The following is a 22,830-nucleotide window of genomic DNA, read 5'->3' as shown; positions in this document are numbered from 1 at the left end:
ATTTAAAGGGATGTATGCTGTCCATTTTAACTTACAACTTAAAATAATGCTTCTTAAAAACATCTGAAGGATTTAGTTACCTTCAATCCAGTGTTCACGATTGTCTCTATCCGTGGTTTTCTCCAGCCGCGGACGACCTCTGCGTCTCTTCACTGGTTTCCTCAGCCCCTCCTCCTCCATCTCGCCCACCCTGCAGGTCCTCTCCAGCAGGGGCATGGGCCTCTCGTCCTCAGAGTTGTCAAACGGTTCGTTCAGAACCTCCGTCGTCTCAGAGATGGTCTCTGTCGTCACACTGCTATTAATCCTTCTTCTCTTGCGACCTCTCTTCTTGAGCATGACAGCTCTCTCAGCTCTCTCTCTCTGGAACACAAATCAAATGTTAAACTTTAGGGACGTTTTCTCGGACACAAATTAAGCTTAGTCCTGGACTAAACTTACTTTCCATTTCTGAGCACAACTGCTCTCCAAGACAGACAAAACAGATGGGTGGAAAAAAAGGTTAAAATAAACATAATACTTCCTCTCTAAACTCTTTCTGCAGTTTAATAGCTACAGAGAGAGACACTCAAGGCCCTGGTAAAATGTCTGCAGGGAGGACCGGGCCTCATTGTAAACTTTTGTTCTGAATGTAAAATGCTCAAACCACACAATGTGAGCATCGAATGCTTGAGCAACTCTTTCCCACAGATGAAGGCTGACTGGTTTAGAGAACCACAAATGAGACAGGCAGAGTTAACTCAGACCACATTCTACATATGCTCCAGTTTTTCACTGAGTGGGTATTACAAGGATGTCACTTTCTTTTTGTGGTAGAGATTAAACCCAGTGAGGACTATGAAAGCAATCCTGTAACAAATTCACTAATTAACTGCAACAACCATCAGCAGGCAGTCTTATCTAGAGGACATATTCCTGCTGTGTGAAATAGAGCTGGTTCCTAACTTCTAGACCACAATCTGTTGTAATATCATCTTCACCACGAGGGAGCAGTGGCCTATCGACAACACAGATGTGAAAACCATGGAAGGATTTAAATTAGCCATGACCACTGACAATAGAACAAGTTTCAGTCTGTCTGCCTTAGCCATGACCACTGACAATAGAACAAGGTTCAGTCTGTCTGCCTTAGCCATGACCACTGACAATAGAACAAGGTTCAGTCTGTCTGCCTTAGCCATGACCACTGACAATAGAACAAGGTTCAGTCTGTCTGCCTTAGCCATGACCACTGACAATAGAACAAGGTTCAGTCTGTCTGCCTTAGCCATGACCACTGACAATAGAACAAGGTTCAGTCTGTCTGCCTTAGCCATGACCACTGACAATAGAACAAGGTTCAGTCTGTCTGCCTTAGCCATGACCACTGACAATAGAACAAGGTTCAGTCTGTCTGCCTTAGCCATGACCACTGACAATAGAACAAGGTTCAGTCTGTCTGCCTTAGCCATGACCACTGACAATAGAACAAGTTTCAGTCTGTCTGCCTTAGCCATGACCACTGACAATAGAACAAGTTTCAGTCTGTCTGCCTTAGCCATGACCACTGACAATAGAACAAGGTTCAGTCTGTCTGCCTTAGCAATGACCACTGAACAAGGTTCAGTCTGGCTGCCTGCTACACAACAGCACCAGAAAAATCACAACTGTTTGTAGTACTGTACCGTGGATTATTTAACATAATCTAGAGAACTGAGTGCATCTTTCATTGCAGCCAAGAACATTTAACACACCTTAGTTGGTAGACAACACATCTTCAGATACCAAGTCGCATTATATAATGATGGAAAACAATCTAATTCTGAAACTATTACATAACATTCAATTGAACTCCCTTATTTTCCCACCCCTATGTAAACACTATAACCAGCCAATCACACTGCAGCCACCTCACCCTGCAATGAGGAAATGTGTCAAATAACTAATTTCCAGCTCTCACCTTTCTCTTGACACCAAACATTGCATGGGCTTTCGTTAGGATGGGAGGCGATCCATCAGAATCATCCTCATCTTTGTCACCACTACATTCCTCAGAGGCGTGCAGTCTTTGGTCTCCAGCGGTTGTGGGGCGACGCTCATATGTTCTGAAGGGGTTCTTACTGTAGACCTTAGTGGGAGGACGAGGGTGATGTATGCTAGTCATCAGATAGGACACCGCTCTCTCTTCATTCTCCCAACTAGCCTGCTCCTTCAGTCGCTCAGCCTGTAATTAACACACAGAGAGACAGTCATTGTTATTGTCTCTGGGAAACACAGGCAGCTAGCTTAACATCACAATGAAAAGGCTAATGGAGAAATAGACACACAATTTGAATTAACATCATGACAAATGCATCACCACAGGTTCTCTTGATAATGTTTGAGTGTCAGAGCAGAGGAAGCATTTGCTGTTAAGCAATTCAATTTGATTGCATGTCATGGAATATTTAGCACTATTCATTATGTAATGATATACTGAACTGATTTGGGGCAATTTGGGGCACCACATTAAATGCCTAGTGACAGTGAACATGCCAAGCTCATTAACGGCCTTGGTTCGAACTCAAACACCACCTTTAACAGACTGTGGGATGATGAATGATCATGCATCGCGTTAGCTGACGTGGAGGCATACAAACGCATGTCTTTACTACTAACGTAGGGGGCTCCAACTAATGCAGGGGTCCTGGAGAGCCAATGTACCGAGTGTGTAGGCTTTTCCTCCAGCCCAGCACGAACCTGATTAACCTAATCACGGTCTAGACTACAGACGGAACACCATGATTAACCTAATAACGGTCTAGACTACAGACGGAACACCATGATTAACCTAATCACGGACTAGACTCCAGACTGAACACCATGATTAACCTAATCACGGACTAGACTCCAGACTGAACACCATGATTAACCTAATCACGGACTAGACTCCAGACTGAACACCATGATTAACCTAATCACGGACTAGACTCCAGACTGAACACCATGATTAACCTAATCACGGACTAGACTCCAGACTGAACACCATGATTAACCTAATCACGGACTAGACTCCAGACTGAACACAATGATTAACCTAATCACGGACTAGACTCCAGACTGAACACCATGATTAACCTAATCACGGACTAGACTCCAGACTGAACACCATGATTAACCTAATCACGGACTAGACTCCAGACTGAACACCATGATTAACCTAATAACGGTCTAGACTACAGACTGAACACCATGATTAACCTAATCACGGACTAGACGACAGACTGAACACCATGATTAACCTAATCACGGACTAGACGACAGACTGAACACCATGATTAACCTAATCACGGTCTAGACTCCAGACTGAACACCATGATTAACCTAATCACGGCCTAGACTACAGACTGAACACCATGATTAACCTAATCACGGACTAGACTCCAGACTGAACACCATGATTAACCTAATCACGGACTAGACTCCAGACTGAACACCATGATTAACCTAATAATGGTCTAGACTCCAGACTGAACACCATGATTAACCTAATCACGGCCTAGACTACAGACTGAACACCATGATTAACCTAATCACGGACTAGACTCCAGACTGAACACCACGATTAACCTAATCACGGACTAGACTCCAGACTGAACACCATGATTAACCTAATCACGGACTAGACTCCAGACTGAACACCATGATTAACCTAATAACGGTCTAGACTACAGACTGAACACCATGATTAGACTACAGACTGAACACCATGATTAACCTATCACGGTCTAGACTACAGACTGAACACCATGATTAACCTAATAACGGTCTAGACTACAGACTGAACACCATGATTAACCTAATAACAGTCTAGACTACAGACTGAACACCATGATTAACCTAATAACAGCCTAGACTACAGACTGAACACCATGATTAACCTAATCACGGTCTAGACTACAGACTGAACACCATGATTAACCTAATAATTGTCTAGACGACAGACTGAACACCATGATTAACCTAATAAGTCTAGACGACAGACTGAACACCATGATTAACCTAATAACGGTCTAGACTACAGACTGAACACCATGATTAGACTACAGACTGAACACCATGATTAACCTAATCACGGTCTAGACTACAGACTGAACACCATGATTAACCTAATAACGGTCTAGACTACAGACTGAGCACCATGATTAACCTAATCACGGTCTAGACTACAGACTGAACACCATGATTAACCTAATAAGTCTAGATGACAGACGGAACACCATGATTAACCTAATCACAATCTAGACTCCAGACTGAACACCATGATTAACCTAATCACGGCCTAGACTCCAGACTGAACACCATGATTAACCTAATCACGGTCTAGACTACAGACTGAACACCATGATTAACCTAATCACGGACTAGATGACAGACTGAACACCATGATTAACCTAATAATTGTCTAGACGACAGACGGAACACCATGATTAACCTAATCACAATCTAGACTCCAGACTGAACACCATGATTAACCTAATCACAGTCTAGACTACAGACTGAACACCATGATTAGACTACAGACTGAACAGAGTTGAACAGTGTCAGGTCCAGAGTTGAAAGACACTGTGTGTGTGTGCGCGCATGCAAGACTTACATCCATCTCAATCTCTCTCTCCTCCTCAGACAGGACAGCGTTGAGGGCCACTGCGGGGGTCCAGTGCAGTGCGTCAGGGTCCACCTGGTTCAGCCTGGGGCTGGGGGTCCAGTGCAGTGCGTCAGGGTCCACCTGGTTCAACCTGGGGCTGGGGGTCCAGTGCAGTGCGTCAGGGTCCACCTGGTTCAGCCTGGGGCTGGCTCGCAGCTTCTCCATGTGCCTCTGGATCAACCGCTCTCTTCGGATCACCACAAACCTAAAGAAGAGCAATAAGAAACATCAAAATCAGTCAATCAAACCAAGAAACATCATCAACGAGATCAATCAATCTATTCTGATTACCACAAACCTAGAGAACAATAATCAATAAGATCAATCAATCTATTCTGATCACCGCAAACCTAGAGATCAATTACCAATAAGATCAATCAATCTATTCTGATTACCACAAACCTGGAGAGAAGCAATCAAAAACTATGACAAAAAGCACCAGCTCTCAACATATTCATGTGTGATGTGACATGAAACACATGTAGTGTTTGTAGTTAATAAAACTGAACATCAATTGATATCTTCTGATCACTACGACCCTAGAGAGTCAACCCATTCTGATCATTACAATCTGAAGAGCCAATCATAAACAAATGAACCAAACAATAAAATGTTTTAATAAAGCCATTTTTAAGTTAGCAATTGTCAGTAAGTACTGTCAAAGTACTTTCACAGTAAACCAATAAGAAAAAGACCAGCTGTTGTAGAGTGAATCCACATGACCCATGGCGTTACGTAAGTTAATAAAGCTGAAACGGAGGATTCTCAGGCTGGAATAGCAGCAGGCTGTTCTGTCTGTCTGTTTCCTTAACCTGACTTACTTCTGCCAATATTCTGCTGCATTAACGGCTAACATGTTAAAAATACCCAGTGGCCTGAATAAGTCTGAGTCAGACAGGGTGCGCACACACAGCGAGTGTGTGAGTTAGGACTGACCTGCCGTCCTGCCTGTCAATCATGCAGAGATGCTGGAGAGTAGCGGCGATATCATGCGGACACATCCCAGTGGCCCTGCTTATTCCTTTAACGCTGATGTGTTTATCTGGCTGCTTATAGAGGTACTCCACCATGACACTTTTCCAATATGCCAGGTAGGATAAGCGACCCAGATCTGACAGAGGCTTCTCTGGGGAGCCAGCTTGTCCTTCCTGCCTTGTCAGAAGGTAACCTGAAACAGACACATTGAAACAAAACAACATGGTGTGAGAAGACATAACCTCAAAAAAGACAGTACCTTAAAAAGACCTACAGTATTATAACAAATCAACAATGTTGTGAGAAGGCATTAAATAATGTGCATCAATCTAAGTAACATAATAAAAGAATCCCATGTGCTGCGTTTCAATCTAGCCCATCCACCTTTGTCAAGGCTTCGCATCTGTGGTGAAAGGTGGCCCGAGCTACAGCGGTGTTGGTCAGACCATGACATCCTGAACATATGTCTTCTCACAAAAACATCTGTAGTGTCCGAACGGTGTGGCCTACAAACTAATATGGAAGTGTGAGACTCTCACGAACAGGAGGGTGTTCTCCATTTTGCTCTACGGCACAGAAAACTAAATAAATCTGAATTGGGCTGCATGTAAATGCTGCCATCTTTTGAAAAGGTAGGTCATCTTAAAAAACCTATTCAAACAATACAATGCTGTGAGAAAGTAGGCTCGTATGTAACCTAAAAAGATACATGCTGACAAAAATACAATGATTTACTCCAGCTAGCTAGAGACGGTTGTTGCTGCTGCATGTCTTAGACTGCAGTACATATCATAATCTGACATGACATGACATCCTGTGTTGGGGAGCAGCTCCATTTTCACCTTCAGAGAGTAGAAATGGAGGAGAGGTAATCAGACATCCTCTCCTTCAACCTCTGTCAGATGCTATGATGCTGGCAAGGGCAACAAAGGAGGAGGAGGAGAGGAGGGTGAGTGAAAAAAAGAGGAGAGAAAAAGCAACAACAAATGGAGGAGAGAAGCAGCTGGATGTCATTTCTCACAAGAGGTTGCACTTATCAGAGATAATGAAGAGGAAAAAAACTAAGTAAAAAGGTAGCTGTGTCTGTATGTAATTAGTTTTATAGCCGTCCTGTCAAGGGTCATCCATTATAAGCAGCTTGAAATTAATTAATGTCTTTTAATGTGTGCACCCACTACAAGGAACCAAACAAGCACATCTAATCACCAAACACTGAATACATAATATTCCAGTCATTATGACAGTATTCATTACCCAAAGCTGAGACGAGAGGAGAGCCAATAATTGACAACAAATAAATGAGCTGCTAGAACAAAGATGAATAACTAACTAAAACACAGATAATAATAAATGCAACACTACAGTAACAAGTCATGTTATTCTGTGTGTTTTATAAATGTATCAGCTGTGGTTTACCATCTTTAAATCAAAACAAAGAGATTATTCAGAATCCTCAGGAGTAATGACTAGAAAACCGCATTCACGCTGGCAAACGGAGCTAATGCTTTCCCTCTCACAGCAAGCTACCCGAGACAAATTGCTCCTCTAATACAATCCAATAAAAGCAGAAAAATCGTAATCTAAACAACTTCCGGTTTCAAAAACACAGGTTCCGCCCCAAATGGCACCCTTTTCCCTGTGTAGGGTGCCTCTTTTTAGATGGGACGTTAAACGGGTGTCCTGACTCTCTGTGGTCACTAAAGATCCCATGGCACTTGTTGTAAGAGTAGGGGGATTAACCCCATGTCCTGGGAAAATTCCCAATCTGGCCCTCATGCCATCATAGCCACCTAACCTTCCCATGCTTCGAATTGGCTCATTCATCCACCTCCTCACCCATGTAACTATTCCACAGGCCGTTGATGTAAATGACAATGTGTTCTCAGTCAACTAACCTGGTAAAATAAAAAATGTTTTAAAAAAATAAGTTCAGACAGAGGCTCCAAGAGAGCGCTATTGGAAAATGTCTGTGGTTTTGTCCTAAATGGCACCCTATTCCCTATATAGTGCACTACTTTTGACCAGGGCCCATAGGGCAATGTCCCCAATCACTGCCCTGGACCATTGGGATAGTTTTTTAGACCAGAAAGAGTGCCTCCTACTGGCCCTCCAACACCTCTTCCAGCAGCATCTAGTCTCCCATCCAGGTACCGACCAGGACCAACCGCGCTTCGCTTCAGAGGCCCGCCAGCAGTGGGATGCAGGGTGGTATGATGCTGGCAAAGTGAGCAGCAAATCAAATGCTCCATTACAGCTCTACCACCCAAACCCACCAGCTATGACAAACAGTCCAAATTCCAAGTGGAGGGTTATTCCAATAATGGACCCCTAGGCAAACAGGCTGCTAAATGTAATTGGATATCAAATATTAACTTATGCAGACATAACCTAATACGTCTTTATAATTCTATTTATAAATTATTTATAATTTATAATATTGAAAACATGATTACTTACGCATGTAAATTGCGTTGATATACCCATTTCAATTAATTCACAACAAATTTTCTGTGAGTATAAAAATGTCACCAGAGGCCTGATAGAAATAGCAAATTTGTCAGTAAACTTTCCTAATTTCGACAAAACAACATACGCTAGACAAGGTGGGATCTTCTTTATTTCAGTAAAATTCATTATGTGAGAAATTGCAATATAATAACTATCATATCGAAGTAAACTTGGAGTAATGCGATGAGATGGTATGATCCTCCCACTATGATTTAGGAAAGCATGCAGTTTATTAGGCTACAGATTAAATAAATGATGATACACTTCACAGGGTGGTGAAAGTGCAAGGTGATGAGCTTGATGCTCCTTTCTAATAAATATTGAAGGTCTTATTCTGGTGACATGATCATGGCTGCTGTTTGATAAATTAAAATAAATCTTGCTCTTTTATCCATAATAATCTAATAATCTCATTCTATCCCCACTGTATCTGCCAGCTGTTGGCTAGAGTGCATGTGCCAAGACCAGAGTGGAAACATTCGCTATATAACGCAACATGTTTTATGACATAGATCATAGAGAGTTGAAAATGCGATGGAAACCTTGTATGTTTTTTAAAAATAATGTATTTATTTATTATTTGACTCCCTTTTTCTCCCCAATTTTGTGGTATCCAATTGGTAGTAGTTACTGTCTTGTCTCATCGCTGCAACTCCCGTACGGACTCGGGAGAGGCGAAGGTCGAGAGCCATGCGTCCTCCGAAACACAACCCAACCAAGCCGCACTGCTTCTTGACACAACACACATCCAACCCGGAAGCCAGCCGTACCAACGTGTCGGAGGAAACACCGTACACCTGGCGACCGTGTCAGCGTGCACTGCGCCCGGCCCGCCACAGGAGTCGCTAGTGCGCGATGAGACAAGGATATCCATGCCGGCCAAACCCTCCCTAACCCGGACAACGCTGGGCCAATTGTGCACCGTCCCATGAGCCTCCCGGTCGCGGCCGGCTGCAACAGAGACTGGGCTCGAACCCAGAGTCTCTGGTAGCACTGCGATGGGGGGCCCTGTTATTGGGAATTTAACTGCAAAAAATATTTTTGTGTGCACTATGTCATCACGCACAGCCTTTTATCTGCAACAGATCAATTTGATGGGAACATTTCTGTGCATATTGTTTTTATGCAGATATGCGAATATTCCCATGAAAATCTGTCACAAATTAGATGGAAACCTAGCTAGGGGCACAAATGTATGCCTGGGAAAACAGATTATTTTATATTGTAAAGAATCAGGCAAGGATTCTAGAATCAAGCAGGAATTGAGTTTTATGTTCTTAGAACGCATTAAGGGACTTACTGAAATCAATGAGGAACCTTCCAAAGCCTTGCCTTTGGTACTGAGGCATGATCATTATACAGGAGACATTGTATTTCTGCTGGCAAAGCTTTTCCTGAGGGAAGGGGAAAAAGATCAAGTATGTCAGAGCTGCACTGAAGCTGGCAATTTATTGCACCTGCCACTGTCCTTGTCGAAAGCACACACACACACACACCCTTCAAAATACATTTAGCTTTTAAGAGGACTAATATAGTAAAGACACTGACACTGCATTAACCAAACATATTTTTCATTCTATTGAATATCCTTACCTTGGAGAAATAGCCCACAAGGTGACAGCCTTTCTCGTCGTTCTTTGTTAGTATGTAAAAAAGGAAAGGCTCCACGTCGTAATATAGGGTCTTGTGATCCAGGAACAGCTTGGCTAACAGGCAAAGGTTTTGGCAGAAGAGCTTGCTAACATTTCCATCAACCTAAACATGGAACAAAACCAGCATTAGAACATTGTTCAAATTTAAACTAACCAGCATGAGAACATTGTTCAAATTTAAACTAACAGTTGATTCTTTCCATCTCTCTCTCAAAACCATTCAGTCACATTTCATACACATACACCAGCATATGATCATAGTCCAAAACAGCAGCCTATTCCATTTAAAGTGCACTTACTTTGACCAGGGCATATAGAGCAGTTTACAATAAAGGGAATAGGGTGCCATTGGGCCCTGGTTTAAAAAAGGGAGGGAACTATATAGGGGATAGGGTGCCATTTGGGATGCAAACATAGTTTTACTACTTTGAAAAGTGACCTCTGACCTCGAACACTGAAAGGTCATCCTTCCTGTAAATCTCATTGGCTGGAGGTTGAAACCAGCCACACTTCTTGGCGTGTCGCTGGAGGATGCTCTTGCATCTCATGTACTTCAGACAGAACTCACACAGGTAAAGCTTTTGCAATCTGCCAACGAAAGAGACAACGAGACAAAAGTTAGCCTATAATTTGGATTCAATTTATAAGTTGACACACCGATTTCCCCTCAGGGATTAATAAAGTATTTATCTTATAAAGAAGCCTAGCATTGAAAGGCATTTGTACAACCTGAGTGTACGAAATAATAAACTGTACCTTGAGTACTCCGGTGGGTAAGGCGATGAGTGCCAGGTTTGGATTTCATACTTCCCAAACTCAATGACGGCCGGGTATCGTCCAGAGTTAGTGATAGTCATGGTTCCATTTCTCTAAACACGGCAATACAAAATTAAATGCCTCAACGTCTTACCACAAGCACTCATTCAAACAATATCAATGATCTAAGTCTGACATAGGCAGTATCTTCAAACAGAAACTTGGAATGTGGACCCTTCCCTTTGTGACATTAAAACTTATTTTCATGTCTGAAAACATCTGACAAACATTGATTTAGGGGTTGTAATGTTAAGCTATAGGCTACATATAACTTATATTGATTAGGTGATAGGTGTGAGAAGTGTGATTGAGAGAAGTTATTTTGGACAGTTTCCTCACCTGCGACGAGAGCTCTTGGACCTGTGTGAATATCTCCACGTCTTCCTCTGTGACATGTTCCCTGGAGACCGCTACGAAGCCAGGTTCCTGCTTCACCCTCAATTCACCTTCACAGCCTGTTACAGTAACCAAACATTACAGTCTGTTGCAGTCACCAAACAGCCTGTTGCAGGCACAGTCACCAAACATGCTGGTACAGTCACAAACATGCTGTTAGAGTAACCAAACAGGCTGTCACAGTAACCAAACAGGCTGTCACAGTAACCAAACAGGCTGTCACAGTAACCAAACAGCCACATCAGAGGAGTACCATCAAACATGGTAGATTATCCTCCCAGCTTTATAGAGTAGATAGGGAGCAGTGTTCTGTAGCCTGTGAACATTCAGTATAGTAAATGCATTTGGTTTTAATGTGCTTTTAATGTATGTTTTGTTAGACAGCCTCTGCGAAGTTAGGTCTCTGTGGAGTTGTATAATGAATGTATCATCATCTCTGCACCTGTGAATGAAAATCCTGAATGTAATGACGTGAAACTAAATCACTCTACTAACGTAACCACTTTCATGTGTCAACCCACCAAGTCTGCGTCCCAAATGGCACTATTCCCTATATAGTGTCCTACTTGGCACCACGGTCCATGTGTCTCTGGTCAAAAGTAAAGCACTATGCAGGGAATACTAGGGTGCCATTTGGGACACAGCCCCAGATAGTTTCCTGTTAATTAAAAAGTCAATGCAGTGACAGCAGCAGTGTGGAGACTACGATACAACAGCAATGATGTTGAAAAGCTAACCAGGCATCTTTAGCATACATGAAACACTTGAAATGATGTATTATACACTAAGAAGTGGAAATTTTACGTTAAAAACATCATTATTGAGATTAGTTTGAGACTTGAGTATACATTTTAAATGTGTACATGGATGTTTTGGCTTATCAATTTAAAAACTATTCTATTCACAGTATTATTAAAAATCTTAGCCCTTCAGGGCCGGTTTCCCAGACACAGATTAAGCCCAGTCCTAGACTAAGAAGCATGCTCAATGGAGAATCTCAATTGAACATGCTTCTTCTAGTCGAGGAGTAGGATAAATCTATGTCCGGGAATCTGGCCCTATGACACCGAATCAGATGGGGGAGGGCGTAGATCAATAGACGTAATCATCATGTCAACTTCGAGTCATAAATGGTGTATGTGTGTGTCAGTCTAACGACTGTGGGAAGTTAGGGTTGAATGGTGACAGTGGCACTGGTGGTAGTGCTGGGAGAGGGTGGAATGGAAGGCAGAAGAGCGAGTCTTTATAATCCAACAACATAACAGTACAGTCACAACTAGGCGAAAATCACAATTGGCGAAGCCAGTGCACTAATGCATAGGGTCAAGGACAGGGGGGACAGATAAAGGAGTGAGCAGTATGAAGAAGGGGTTAGTGGTTGGGACAGAAAAAAGAGAGAACAGTTTGAAGAAAGGGTTAGTGGTTGGGCCATGCACTACTTTGACAAAGAAGCCGACGGCAGAGAGATGGAACTGAAGCCGCGTAGCTAGATTCATTACGCAGCCAAAGTCAAAACGCAACAACGAAATTAAACGAGTTGGGGAAAAAAACAGAAATGAATTAATTAAAGTAGGTGGTGTAAAAGATTAGTAGTAGAAACTGTTCAAATGTTATTGAATTAAAGCAGGGCGAAGCCAAAATGAGCTTGTTCACTCTTGTAAAAAGAAAACATTTGTTAGCTCATACGGTAAGGCATTTTGTCACAAGCCTTGGGTTAAAAAAATATTTAAACTAGCGGAAGTAGACGCAGGTATTTTCGGTCGGAGCGTTCACGCCTTTGCTTACCATGGTCGTGCTCTGCCTTAATTCTTCCTTCGTCTGTCATGTCTCCCTTTCCTGGTGTTTCCTGGGGTCCCTTCTGAGGGGTCACTCTACATCTTAGCCTGCCTAGCATCCTGTGCTTTTTTAAAAAGGGGCTACGTCTGAAGTGACTGACCACCTTAAAGGGGCGCCCCCTGGGCCGGCCAGGCCTGGGATGGGAGGAGGAGTGGGACGACAACAACAACCTATTCTTTGTCATCTCTTTCTTTCCGAGGCGCTGTTGGGGAGGATGGGGAATGAGAGGATATGTTTTGGACGCGGTGGCACAGGACCCTAAGTCCTGCTTACGGTGTCTGCGCTTAGGTGGTGCGTAGCAAGGCAGTCCCTTTTTCCGAGATTGTCCCTGAGTGGCATAGATATGGGAGAGTCCGTCAAAGAGTCCCTTAAGTTGGTTGTGATTAGAGAGACTGGTGATGGAGGGGACGCTAGACTGGCTGGAAGAACTCTGGGGGGAGTTAGCGGAGGTGGAGCTGGAGGAGACCAGGGAGGTGGTGGGGCTATGTCCAAGTGACGTGGGTGGGGGTGGGAGAGGGAGTGTACAGCGAGAAATGGTGGTGGTGGTTAGCTTTTGACTTGGAGTTGTATCAGACTTTGCAGCTAAGCCAACGACTGACTGAGACGGACTGAGTTTCCATAGTTTCGGCGGAGTGCCCGGCTTTTTCCTAGCAGGACAACAAGACTGTGACCCTTTCAGGGCAGAGGGGTCTAAGATTTCGCCGGCTCGCGACGACCTGCGGCCGACAGGCGAGGGGGTAAAGAATTTGGAAAGCCCATCGATAAGCCCTTTGGTTTTCTTGTTAACAGTGACTGTAACTGCTGGGGTGGAGGAGGACGAGGTGGGCGTGAGGGGAGGGGTGGTGGAGGGGGTGGAAGAGGTGGTGAATTGGGTGGTGAAGGTGACAGCGTCACCGGCCCAACAGGGGTTTGATGTAGCAACAGCCAATAAGTCTGTGGCGTCCTTCACAGATGCTGCATGACCAGATGAAGGTGTGGAACAGACGGTAAGCTTTTGACCCCTACCAGGTGACCCCCTTCCTCCCCGGGCTAGCATGGAGCCGTCACCACTGCTTACAGACCTAGAACAGAAACAGCGTAGGGGTTAGGCAAGGACACAAACTATGGTATGAATCAACGTTTATGAAAACAACTTAGTCATAACTCAATTTATAACAAAGCATTGCGATAAAAAGCAGAAGCATTTCCTTGAGGTAATAATGTGGTTTATGGACACTCTGCACAACCTTCTATTGGTACACTAAAGTAAAGGCAATGTCTACAGATCATGGTGATAAACTTACATTCTATGTTTGAGCTTATTTCTGGGCCTCCCGATTGGCTTTGCATATCGACGTTTGATCTCATCGGCTTTCTTATGCAGCAGTTTCTTTCCATTTTCCTTGGGCCTGCATACCTGGCATACCCAGGTACCTAGAGAGAGGAGAGCATCAGTTAGGTGGCTTCATCAACTCACACCACACATTCATTGGAAACATTTCCTTTTAATGCAGATGGCGAGGGAGAGGGAGAGAGACACACTCCTACTCACTCCTTACAATGAACAACAATCAATTACTCAGCACAAAGCAGGGAAATCCATAAAAATTTTATACAAAAAAAAAACCCATCAGGGTCCACTGAAATAGACTGTCCCAAAATGGAACCCTATTCCCTATACAGTGCACTACTTCTGACCAGGGCCCATGTAGGGAAGAGGGTACCATTTGAGAGACAGCCCATGTCAGTGCATTTTGAGCAAAGCGATGCGACTTGTGTGAATATCAGTCCCGCTGCCAAAGGTCTTACACTACAGTAGCTGTTCAATCATTACAAGCATAGCTGTAGGCCACGTACAGTAATCTACATATCTCTCCCCTGGGACTGGGGAATAATTTGATATTCTTGCAAAGCTCCTAATAAGCCATCTCTGCTTCACTATGATGATTGACAGACCTAAAGGCCCCCTATGAAGAACACACAGAGAGAGAGACCACCATATGTATGAACACCTTTACCTTTTGGCATCCTTGAGAGTGGTGGGTTGCAGCACTCCATGTGAAACCCCCGATCACAAGAGTCACAGAACAGCATCTCGTCCTGCAAGGAGACAGGAGGCATGTGTGGGGCTGTGTGGTGGCTTCCCTGTTGTTGCATAGATGTTACACCTTCTGTCATTTCACTGTCCGTTTAGTTTAATATGGATGATGTATGTGGAGGTGAATTATGTTTGGTTGAAAGGTGGATGGAGAAAAAAGAGGCTGTGTCTTCACTGCATAACATGTTGCCCGGAAATGGCAGATCTATGCTTGAAAAAAGATTTCACGATATGTCTCTGTCCCAAACGGCACTCTATCCATTATATAGTGCACTACCTTTGACCAGAGCTCTGCTCAAAAGTAGTACACTATATATAGGCCATAGGGTCCTATTTGGGACACAGATATTTTCATTGTTAAGAGGAAATTTATTACCGGGTTGATTACATTATTATGTCTCCATGAAAGCATTATCAATCTCTATCTCACACAGATTAAATGGTATGGCACTGTATTTAGAAAAAAATCTAAAGTATGAAAATACTTACAGCGTTTTTGCCCTGTATTCGACAGGAGCTACAGGTTTTACATTCTATACATTGCCATCGCAATCTCTTCACATTTGTGGTCAGCTCTGGGGAGAACTTCAGACAAGATGGGTGCCCTGTAGAGATAAATAAAGAGTGTTATTAGTGTTGCTGCACATTTCAACCATCCTTTAGGCGGTGTCCCAAATGGCGCCCTATTCCCCATGTTGTGCACTACTTTTGACCAGGGCCCGGGGCAGTGGTCAAAACTAGTGCACTACATAGGGAAGAGGGTCCTATTTGGGAAACATACTTTAGTATCAGTTTCACCGAGCGGGAGGCGCGACCTTCCCATTATGTTCACACAGCAAGGTTAAATATTAACATATTGCATTATCAACAATGTTAAGCAGCGTTTGCGTGCGTCTGTGTCCGGGTGGGACCGCTCGCTCTTTTCCACAAGCTGTGTTTAAAAAACAGTATGATCAAACATCTGAGCAGCTAATTAAAGATAATTTGTTCTTAATGAGGCAGAAACAGTAGCAGAACTCAGTCTAATGGGGGCCCAAACGTGAAAGTCATGTAAAAGCGTGCCTCCTCTCTCACCGGCTCGTTCTCATGGTTGTAAAACAGCTGCTTTACACCCAGAGCACAATGTGTGTACACTAGGAGCGGTTAATGAAAACCACCTCAACGCTACTTAGTCAAATTTGAGCTATAAAAATGTCACTGGGAGAATAATTCCTTACAGCATTTAAAATAACTGTTTCCAAGGCAAACTAATCCTTATGAGAGGTCATTTTACAGAGGGTTAGCAGCAGCAAATTTGTCTGGAAGAAAAGAACAGTAAAGGAAAATGACACCAATCTACGGCAGTGGAAAATGGATGACATTTGATCCTATTTCCCTCTCTGTCCCTCATTGCTGCCTGCCGTGTTTCCAGAATGCTGTTGCATTCCGATTCCGAGAGCGCCGTTCACTCAACGACATGAGTGATTTCTAAATTCTAATGGCCACTTAAGTGGAATCTGCAGCTTCCTTCCTCAGTCCACCATGGGTTGTTGGCAGTTTTGCCATAATTCTTCCTTCGTCTGTCATGTCTCCCTTTTCCAACTATCCAATAGAAACAGTTCATCAAGTAAGTCCTTTAAGTAGAGGGTTTAGCCTAAAGCAGGAGAACATCACGATGCAAGAGGAATATGGCAACGGCCCGATGGCAGTAGAGTTGCTGCTATCATTTCGGGGTATACCCCTCCACACATCGACTCACTGTGTTTAAACCACAGACTCACAAATTGCAGATTGACCATGCCTAATTAGAATCTGTATAAACCAAATCTGCTACAACATTAGCTACATATACACTGAGTGCAGAAAACATTATGAACAACTGCTCTTTCCATGACATAGACTAACCAAGTAAATCCAAATGAACGCTATGATCCCTTATTGAAGTCACCTGTTAAATCCAATTCAAATCAGTGTAGATGAAGGGGAGAGGTTAAAGAAGGATTTTTAATTGAGAAGCGGATTGTGTATGTGTGCCATTCAGAGAGTGGATGGGCAAGACAGAAGATTTAAGTGCCTTTGAACGGGGTATGGTAGTAGGTGACAGAGGTGTACAGGTTTGTGTCAAGAACAGCAATGCTGCTGTGTTTTTCATGCTCAACCGTTTCCCGTGTGTATCAAGAATGGTCCATGACCCAAAGGCCATCCAGCCAACTGGACACAACTTGTGGGAAGCATTGAAGACACAACTGTGGGAAGCATTGGAGTCAACATGGGCCAGCATCCCTGTGGAACACTAGACACTTTGTAGAGTGCCCTGACGAATTAAAACTGTTCTGAGGGCAAAGGGGGAGAGGGGTGCAACTCAATATTAGGAAGGTGTTCTTAATGTTTTGTACACCGAGTGTACAAAGAGGGCTTCCTATCTATCTGTGGCTTCATCCCAAATGGGGCACTCTGTTCCCTATATAGGCCTAGTGTACTACTTTTGGGCACTACCCATAGGGCTCTGGTCCAAAGTAGTGCACTTCGTAGGTAATAATCCAATTTGGGATTCAGACAGTGGCCGTGTCCGAATACCCGGAATTGCATTCTAAATAATAGGCTGATTGGGTGTGCCTAAATGCAAGGTGTTATAATATGTGAACTTTCTGAAATTCAGTATGCAATCATATTTTTACTTTTCATCTAGTAGAATTAACTTCCTGCTATTGAGGAAGAGAATTGTCTTTTTACTAAACAGTACATTCTAAATGGTATGTAATAAGATTAGCACACAGTTTTAGAAAGTAGTCAGCAAGACTAACTATGACATGGCCAGTGTGTTCGAGAGGATCAGTTTCAGCAAGGCGCAGAATAATCACTAAGCTTGATCACATAATGAGTAGTTATGTGGGATGCAAGGTGATCTAGAGCAGTTATTATGCACAGTCCGACTGCCATGTAGTGAGACCTCAAACATGCACATTGTGTCAAGTGGACAAAGGCTCTCTAGGAGTCTAGGTAACTGAAATATGGTGAATGTGTAACCAGGTCAGCCAAGTTCAGCCCAGTTTGGCACAGTCATATAAAAAAATGAAAAAAGGGTATGAACTTACCGCTGCTCCCACAGTCTGCACAGGAGAGAAGCTGCTCTGGCCTCTTGTCCCGATTGGACTCTTTCGTTCCCAAACAGAAACTGCATATTGGGATGGGGTCAGCGCGTAGCTGGGGAGAGAAACAGAAACTACATATTGGGATGTGGTCAGGGCAAGCTGGGGAGAGAAACAAACTGTATATTGGGATGGGGTCAGCGCATAGCTGGGGAGAGAAACAAACTGTATATTGGGATGGGGTCAGCGCGTAGCTGGGGAGAGAAACAGAAACTGTATATTGGGATGGGGTCAGCGCGTAGCTGGGGAGAGAAACAGAAACTGTATATTGGGATGGGGTCAGGGCAAGCTGGGGAGAGAAACAAACTGTATATTGGGATGGGGTCAGGGCAAGCTGGGGAGAGAAACAAACTGTATATTGGGATGGGGTCAGCGCGTAGCTGGGGAGAGAAACAAACTGTATATTGGGATGTGGTCAGCGCGTAGCTGGGGAGAGAAACAGAAACTGTATATTGGGATGGGGTCAGCGCATAGCTGGGGAGAGAAACAAACTGTATATTGGGATGGGGTCAGCGCGTAGCTGGGGAGAGAAACAAACTGTATATTGGGATGGGGTCAGCGCATAGCTGGGGAGAGAAACAAACTGTATATTGGGATGGGGTCAGGGCAAGCTGGGGAGAGAAACAAACTGTATATTGGGATGGGGTCAGCGCGTAGCTGGGGAGAGAAACAAACTGTATATTGGGATGTGGTCAGCGCGTAGCTGGGGAGAGAAACAAACTGTATATTGGGATGTGGTCAGCGCATAGCTGGGGAGAGAAACAAACTGTATATTGGGATGGGGTCAGCGCATAGCTGGGGAGAGAAACAAACTGTATATTGGGATGTGGTCAGCGCGTAGCTGGGGAGAGAAACAAACTGTATATTGGGATGGGGTCAGCGCGTAGCTGGGGAGAGAAACATAAACGGTATATTGGGATGTGGTCAGCGCGTAGCTGGGGAGAGAAACAAACTGTATATTGGGATGGGGTCAGCGCGTAGCTGGGGAGAGAAACATAAACTGTATATTGGGATGTGGTCAGCGCGTAGCTGGGGAGAGAAACAGAAACTGTATATTGGGATGTGGTCAGCGCATAGCTGGGGAGAGAAACAGAAACTGTATATTGGGATGTGGTCAGCGCATAGCTGGGGAGAGAAACAAACTGTATATTGGGATGGGGTCAGCGCGTAGCTGGGGAGAGAAACATAAACTGTATATTGGGATGTGGTCAGCGCGTAGCTGGGGAGAGAAACAAACTGTATATTGGGATGGGGTCAGCGCATAGCTGGGGAGAGAAACAAACTGTATATTGGGATGTGGTCAGCGCATAGCTGGGGAGAGAAACAAACTGTATATTGGGATGGGGTCAGCGCATAGCTGGGGAGAGAAACAAACTGTATATTGGGATGTGGTCAGCGCATAGCTGGGGAGAGAAACAAACTGTATATTGGGATGGGGTCAGCGCATAGCTGGGGAGAGAAACAAACTGTATATTGGGATGTGGTCAGCACATAGCTGGGGAGAGAAACAAACTGTATATTGGGATGGGGTCAGCGCATAGCTGGGGAGAGAAACAAACTGTATATTGGGATGTGGTCAGCGCATAGCTGGGGAGAGAAACAAACTGTATATTGGGATGGGGTCAGCGCGTAGCTGGGGAGAGAAACAGAAACTGTATATTGGGATGTGGTCAGCGCATAGCTGGGGAGAGAAACAAACTGTATATTGGGATGGGGTCAGCGCGTAGCTGGGGAGAGAAACAAACTGTATATTGGGATGGGGTCAGCGCATAGCTGGGGAGAGAAACAGAAACTGTATATTGGGATGGGGTCAGCGCGTAGCTGGGGAGAGAAACAAACTGTATATTGGGATGGGGTCAGCGCGTAGCTGGGGAGAGAAACAAACTGTATATTGGGATGGGGTCAGCGCGTAGCTGGGGAGAGAAACAAACTGTATATTGGGATGGGGTCAGCGCGTAGCTGGGGAGAGAAACAAACTGTATATTGGGATGTGGTCAGCGCGTAGCTGGGGAGAGAAACAAACTGTATATTGGGATGGGGTCAGCGCGTAGCTGGGGAGAGAAACAGAAACTGTATATTGGGATGGGGTCAGCGCGTAGCTGGGGAGAGAAACAAACTGTATATTGGGATGGGGTCAGCGCATAGCTGGGGAGAGAAACAAACTGTATATTGGGATGGGGTCAGGGCAAGCTGGGGAGAGAAACAGAAACTGTATATTGGGATGGGGTCAGCGCGTAGCTGGGGAGAGAAACAGAAACTGTATATTGGGATGGGGTCAGCGCGTAGCTGGGGAGAGAAACAGAAACTGTATATTGGGATGGGGTCAGGGCGTAGCTGGGGAGAGAAACAGAAACTGTATATTGGGATGGGGTCAGGGCGTAGCTGGGGAGAGAAACAGAAACTGTATATTGGGATGGGGTCAGCGCATAGCTGGGGAGAGAAACAAACTGTATATTGGGATGGGGTCAGGGCGTAGCTGGGGAGAGAAACAGAAACTGTATATTGGGATGGGGTCAGGGCAAGCTGGGGAGAGAAACAAACTGTATATTGGGATGGGGTCAGGGCAAGCTGGGGAGAGAAACAAACTGTATATTGGGATGTGGTCAGCGCGTAGCTGGGGAGAGAAACAGAAACTGTATATTGGGATGGGGTCAGGGCGTAGCTGGGGAGAGAAACAGAAACTGTATATTGGGATGTGGTCAGCGCATAGCTGGGGAGAGAAACAAACTGTATATTGGGATGGGGTCAGGGCAAGCTGGGGAGAGAAACAAACTGTATATTGGGATGGGGTCAGCGCGTAGCTGGGGAGAGAAACAGAAACTGTATATTGGGATGGGGTCAGGGCGTAGCTGGGGAGAGAAACAGAAACTGTATATTGGGATGTGGTCAGCGCGTAGCTGGGGAGAGAAACAAACTGTATATTGGGATGGGGTCAGGGCAAGCTGGGGAGAGAAACAGAAACTGTATATTGGGATGGGGTCAGGGCAAGCTGGGGAGAGAAACAAACTGTATATTGGGATGGGGTCAGCGCGTAGCTGGGGAGAGAAACAAACTGTATATTGGGATGGGGTCAGGGCAAGCTGGGGAGAGAAACAAACTGTATATTGGGATGGGGTCAGGGCAAGCTGGGGAGAGAAACAAACTGTATATTGGGATGGGGTCAGGGCGTAGCTGGGGAGAGAAACAAACTGTATATTGGGATGGGGTCAGGGCGTAGCTGGGGAGAGAAACAGAAACTGTATATTGGGATGGGGTCAGGGCAAGCTGGGGAGAGAAACAAACTGTATATTGGGATGGGGTCAGGGCGTAGCTGGGGAGAGAAACAAACTGTATATTGGGATGGGGTCAGGGCGTAGCTGGGGAGAGAAACAAACTGTATATTGGGATGGGGTCAGGGCGTAGCTGGGGAGAGAAACAAACTGTATATTGGGATGGGGTCAGGGCGTAGCTGGGGAGAGAAACAAACTGTATATTGGGATGGGGTCAGCGAGTAGCTGGGGAGAGAAACAAACTGTATATTGGGATGGGGTCAGCGAGTAGCTGGGGAGAGAAACAAACTGTATATTGGGATGGGGTCAGGGCGTAGCTGGGGAGAGAAACAAACTGTATATTGGGATGGGGTCAGCGCATAGCTGGGGAGAGAAACAAACTGTATATTGGGATGGGGTCAGCGCGTAGCTGGGGAGAGAAACAGAAACTGTATATTGGGATGGGGTCAGGGCGTAGCTGGGGAGAGAAACAGAAACTGTATATTGGGATGGGGTCAGCGCGTAGCTGGGGAGAGAAACAGAAACTGTATATTGGGATGGGGTCAGGGCGTAGCTGGGGAGAGAAACAAACTGTATATTGGGATGGGGTCAGGGCAAGCTGGGGAGAGAAACAGAAACTGTATATTGGGATGGGGTCAGGGCGTAGCTGGGGAGAGAAACAGAAACTGTATATTGGGATGGGGTCAGCGCGTAGCTGGGGAGAGAAACAGAAACTGTATATTGGGATGGGGTCAGGGCGTAGCTGGGGAGAGAAACAAACTGTATATTGGGATGTGGTCAGCGCGTAGCTGGGGAGAGAAACAAACTGTATATTGGGATGGGGTCAGCGCATAGCTGGGGAGAGAAACAGAAACTGTATATTGGGATGGGGTCAGCGCATAGCTGGGGAGAGAAACAAACTGTATATTGGGATGGGGTCAGCGCATAGCTGGGGAGAGAAACAAACTGTATATTGGGATGGGGTCAGCGCGTAGCTGGGGAGAGAAACAGAAACTGTATATTGGGATGGGGTCAGCGCGTAGCTGGGGAGAGAAACAGAAACTGTATATTGGGATGGGGTCAGGGCGTAGCTGGGGAGAGAAACAGAAACTGTATATTGGGATGGGGTCAGGGCGTAGCTGGGGAGAGAAACAGAAACTGTATATTGGGATGGGGTCAGCGCATAGCTGGGGAGAGAAACAGAAACTGTATATTGGGATGGGGTCAGCGCATAGCTGGGGAGAGAAACAGAAACTGTATATTGGGATGGGGTCAGGGCGTAGCTGGGGAGAGAAACAGAAACTGTATATTGGGATGGGGTCAGGGCGTAGCTGGGGAGAGAAACAGAAACTGTATATTGGGATGGGGTCAGGGCGTAGCTGGGGAGAGAAACAGAAACTGTATATTGGGATGGGGTCAGGGCAAGCTGGGGAGAGAAACAGAAACTGTATATTGGGATGGGGTCAGGGCAAGCTGGGGAGAGAAACAGAAACTGTATATTGGGATGGGGTCAGGGCAAGCTGGGGAGAGA

At 44.9% G+C, this 22,830-nt stretch overlaps 1 protein-coding gene across 8 annotated transcripts in view; it reads right to left on the bottom strand.

Moving 5' to 3' along the window:
* Positions 1-22,830, bottom strand: part of kat6b (lysine acetyltransferase 6B) — a 43,447-nt gene that overhangs the window by 4,395 nt on the left and 16,222 nt on the right. For 3 of the 8 annotated variants that reach the window (XM_036960511.2, XM_036960510.2, XM_036960512.2), the window contains exons 3-16: positions 17,998-18,106; positions 15,413-15,528; positions 14,844-14,970; positions 14,130-14,259; positions 12,796-13,907; positions 10,954-11,069; positions 10,555-10,667; positions 10,245-10,386; positions 9,740-9,901; positions 9,447-9,540; positions 5,600-5,831; positions 4,613-4,868; positions 1,937-2,200; positions 81-360 (exon numbers count right to left, since the gene is read on the bottom strand). In XM_036960511.2, coding sequence (XP_036816406.2) covers positions 81-360; positions 1,937-2,200; positions 4,613-4,868; positions 5,600-5,831; positions 9,447-9,540; positions 9,740-9,901; positions 10,245-10,386; positions 10,555-10,667; positions 10,954-11,069; positions 12,796-13,907; positions 14,130-14,259; positions 14,844-14,970; positions 15,413-15,528; positions 17,998-18,106 — 3,253 coding nt within the window. The remainder of the gene's footprint in view (positions 1-80; positions 361-1,936; positions 2,201-4,612; positions 4,869-5,599; positions 5,832-9,446; positions 9,541-9,739; positions 9,902-10,244; positions 10,387-10,554; positions 10,668-10,953; positions 11,070-12,795; positions 13,908-14,129; positions 14,260-14,843; positions 14,971-15,412; positions 15,529-17,997; positions 18,107-22,830) is intronic. The other 5 variants (XM_090217347.1, XM_036960513.2, XM_090217348.1 and 2 more) reach the window with 3 other exon arrangements.

Source organism: Oncorhynchus mykiss, chromosome 23 (assembly GCF_057628025.1).
Source record: "Oncorhynchus mykiss isolate SJ-2025 chromosome 23, ASM5762802v1, whole genome shotgun sequence".
In the NCBI taxonomy this organism is placed as follows: domain Eukaryota; kingdom Metazoa; phylum Chordata; class Actinopteri; order Salmoniformes; family Salmonidae; genus Oncorhynchus; species Oncorhynchus mykiss.
The sequence above is the reverse complement of the archived record's forward strand: the minus strand, read 5'-3'. Positions and strand labels throughout refer to the sequence as shown.